Source organism: Austrofundulus limnaeus, unplaced genomic scaffold, assembly GCF_001266775.1.
Source record: "Austrofundulus limnaeus strain Quisiro unplaced genomic scaffold, Austrofundulus_limnaeus-1.0 Scaffold601, whole genome shotgun sequence".
NCBI lineage: Eukaryota > Metazoa > Chordata > Actinopteri > Cyprinodontiformes > Rivulidae > Austrofundulus > Austrofundulus limnaeus.
Window position 1 is genome coordinate 248,043 of NW_013953003.1, and position 3,107 is coordinate 251,149.

Below are 3,107 nucleotides of genomic sequence, written 5' to 3' on the forward strand. Positions count from 1 at the left end.
GGTAATATCAGTTGCCCTTTTGTAACAGATCTAGTTGAATTACCACTTCCAGAATTTGATTTGGGCAACAATGCACAGAGAAGAAGATGTCAGATTGGATCCAATTTTTGAATAAACGTATAATTTCTGTTTCAACTTAGAGGTTAAGACTTGTACATGATCACGATAAGTCAAATGAGAATCCAAAGTAATTCCAAGATATTTGTAGGTAGTGACAATATCAAGGGGTTTGTTTAAAAAAGTGAGTTGATTTGTTATATTGAAACGTCTCCTGGGTGAGGAAAAATACATGCACACAGTTTTTTTTAACATTAATTGATAAAAGATTATCTTGAAGCCAACCATGAAATGTCTGAAGATCAACAGACGCTCAAAAGCCTGAATGTGGCGAAGAGTTTTATGAGTTTTTGGATAATCTATTATTGTTCTGCACACCTAATTACACATAAACTGTACATGAGTACATTGATTCTTTGTAAGATTATGGTCAAATTCAAATGAGCCTACGAAATGATTTTTAAATTTTTAACATCTGTGTAAGTATGTGAACGATTACAAATATTTGAGAAAAAACTATTCCAAGTCTTACTGAATCTAAATGGAAAAAATTAAGTTGAGGACCAAAGCTCAGTTAAGTGCTGTTTTGTAAAATGTGATATGTGATTCATAGGTACAAAAACTAAAATCATGAAATTATGCCTAAAGATAAACTTTTCCTGCAACAATAAATTTTGCCTCCTTGCTGGGACATAAAATTTGCCACATTTGCCACCTGAAAATATGCCACTGCTCTAATAGTCGGCTTTATTTCAGATGATGCTGGAATTYTGTCTCTGAGTGACTTACAGTGGGCCTCATGCAAGAACCGTTCATACGCACAGATTTGTTCTTAAGTTGTGCGTARGAGTGATTTAGGAGAATTTGTGGCATTCACCAATTTTCTCATATTCCAAGATTTTCTTCAGATATAAACTAAATTGTGTCGGTGCGTGACTGCTCTTTTTCTGAATAAATGAAAACTATGTAACACAGTTGTTTACACTTGAATTAAAATATTTGACCAAAGAAAAACTGGAGCAGGACTAGAGAGAGATGAATATGATTTAGATTTTTATTTCTGTGACTGTATATGACCCACAGGAGACATTAACAGTGGTTATTTCATTCCTCGGCTTCAGCAGCTCCTTTAATTCCACAGCTGACGCTGCTAAAAATGACAGATTTTCTTTTCTGGATCTCTGAGAGCAGGACTTAAATCCCTGAACTCATAAAGTTCTTCTTTTTTACTTTACAATGCCATTTATGAATGGACACTTCTTGATATTTGGGGCAGGAAACACAGCCTTATATGGTGTTTTTGCAGTGGTAATTATGCTAATCTCCTCTCCTCGTGCACAAGCACCTGATACACATTCTTCAGTTTACGCAGCTCATTTACACCCTTTTCCTGAAGATAGAAGAGTTTGTTGAATCTGACGTGACATATTCGTACGAACCCTTCATACGAACAAAAGAGAACTTTACGATAAGAATAAGAACAACTTGCACGAGGCCCATTGTTCTTGTCGTGTTGTGTAAGTTTACTTGTCATCTCGTGATGATTCTAGTAGCGTGTGTCCATCCTTCTTCCATGCAACCTTGTAATCTTGAAGTCGTGGATCTTTGTAGAAAAGACAGTGCAGGAAAGCAGAACCTCCTCTGAGGACGTGAACATCCTGGGGGCCCATGAGTATCACAGTTCGATCTGACAGAAAGAAGAAACAAAGGACAGCAGTTTTCTTCTGTGCCTCCATTCCCAACTTTATTATTTACGTAATCCCCAAACAGGTTATTTGTTTTCCACAATTCAATGTTTTTCCAAAGAATTTTAAAGTATACATTCATTTTTAACTAGAGGAAAATAACTGTAAAAAATTTCTTTCCATGCCAAAAGCTTTTTATTGTTTGGCACCAAAATTTCTGCTTGACTTACTGAAGACTTCCAAGTTTGCAGTGATGAAGATGTCCGTGTGTTTGACAGAGCAAGTGTACACTCCGCTGTCTTCTTGGGTAGCATTCACCAGTTCAATTGTCCCATTGGTCAACAAAGAAACACGTGGATCTGATATCAAAGAAACCACATCCTCTCTAACCCTACACACACACACACGCATACACACACACACACACGCACACACACACAATTTTAGTGTAAACATACAAATCACAAACGATAATGAGAGATAAAGAATTACATTATTTTCTGAGTTGTTTGTAGTTTTATTCCATCATTAGGCATTTACAGTAAATGGATATTATCACCTTCAGTGGCAGAATATACCAGTTATTCCATCAGTAAAACCTGTTTCTGTCCCATTTATTGAGAACATGATATGCAGAATCTAAAAAAGTTGAATATGTCCTCTGAACAGGCTCTTGGAGAAGAGACAGAACYTTTTGAAAACGTTTCATCTCTTCTTCAGTCTGAGGGGTTACAGGTAACTCAGCCTTGGAAACAGTACTTTCACATGTTAATCAAGTTTAACAACGACAGTCAAAGCTGTTTGTTCCCAATATAGACCATCAGCCRAACGACTGATTGTTATTTGTTAGTGTCCTGATTGTCATCATTGAGCTGCATCAGGACATGATATGCAGAATTCAATTAAACTCAATTTAGTTTATATATAGTCACAAAATATGTCATCTCAGAGCACTGTACACAAAAACCAATCAACCTAATGCTACGTTCACACCGAACGCGTTTTGAGCTGCAAAAATGCGCCCAACGCCTCCAGTTGGACGCACTACGTTCAGACCGGGACAGAGAATAGACGTGCGTCTGAAGAGGGAGGAGCGTCTTGCTTTTTTTCTGGTCTGATGAAATAAAGATAAAACAAATAAAACGGTTTTGCTTTATTTACTAAAGAGCAAGCGAACGTTGCGCACAGCAGACAATTAACTCACCAGATGATTTAGAGGCGGTTTGTTCAATTAGTTTCAACACTAGAAGCTGCAAGCTGATGGACTGTTTTTTGTCCTAAGCCCAGTTTAACACCGCGGTCAGTTTAACGAGCTGCTGACCTGCATCAGGGCTGATATCTCCAGCCAGAACATCAACTACAGAC

The 3,107-nt window shown here is 37.4% G+C and overlaps 1 protein-coding gene across 1 annotated transcript in view; it reads right to left on the reverse strand.

Moving 5' to 3' along the window:
- Positions 1 to 3,107, reverse strand: part of LOC106531143 (neural cell adhesion molecule L1) — a gene marked incomplete at its 3' end in the record, with an annotated part of 69,753 nt that overhangs the window by 9,778 nt on the left and 56,868 nt on the right. Inside the window, 2 exon segments of the mRNA XM_014026929.1 lie at positions 1,585 to 1,744; positions 1,973 to 2,133. Coding sequence (XP_013882383.1) covers positions 1,585 to 1,744; positions 1,973 to 2,133 — 321 coding nt within the window.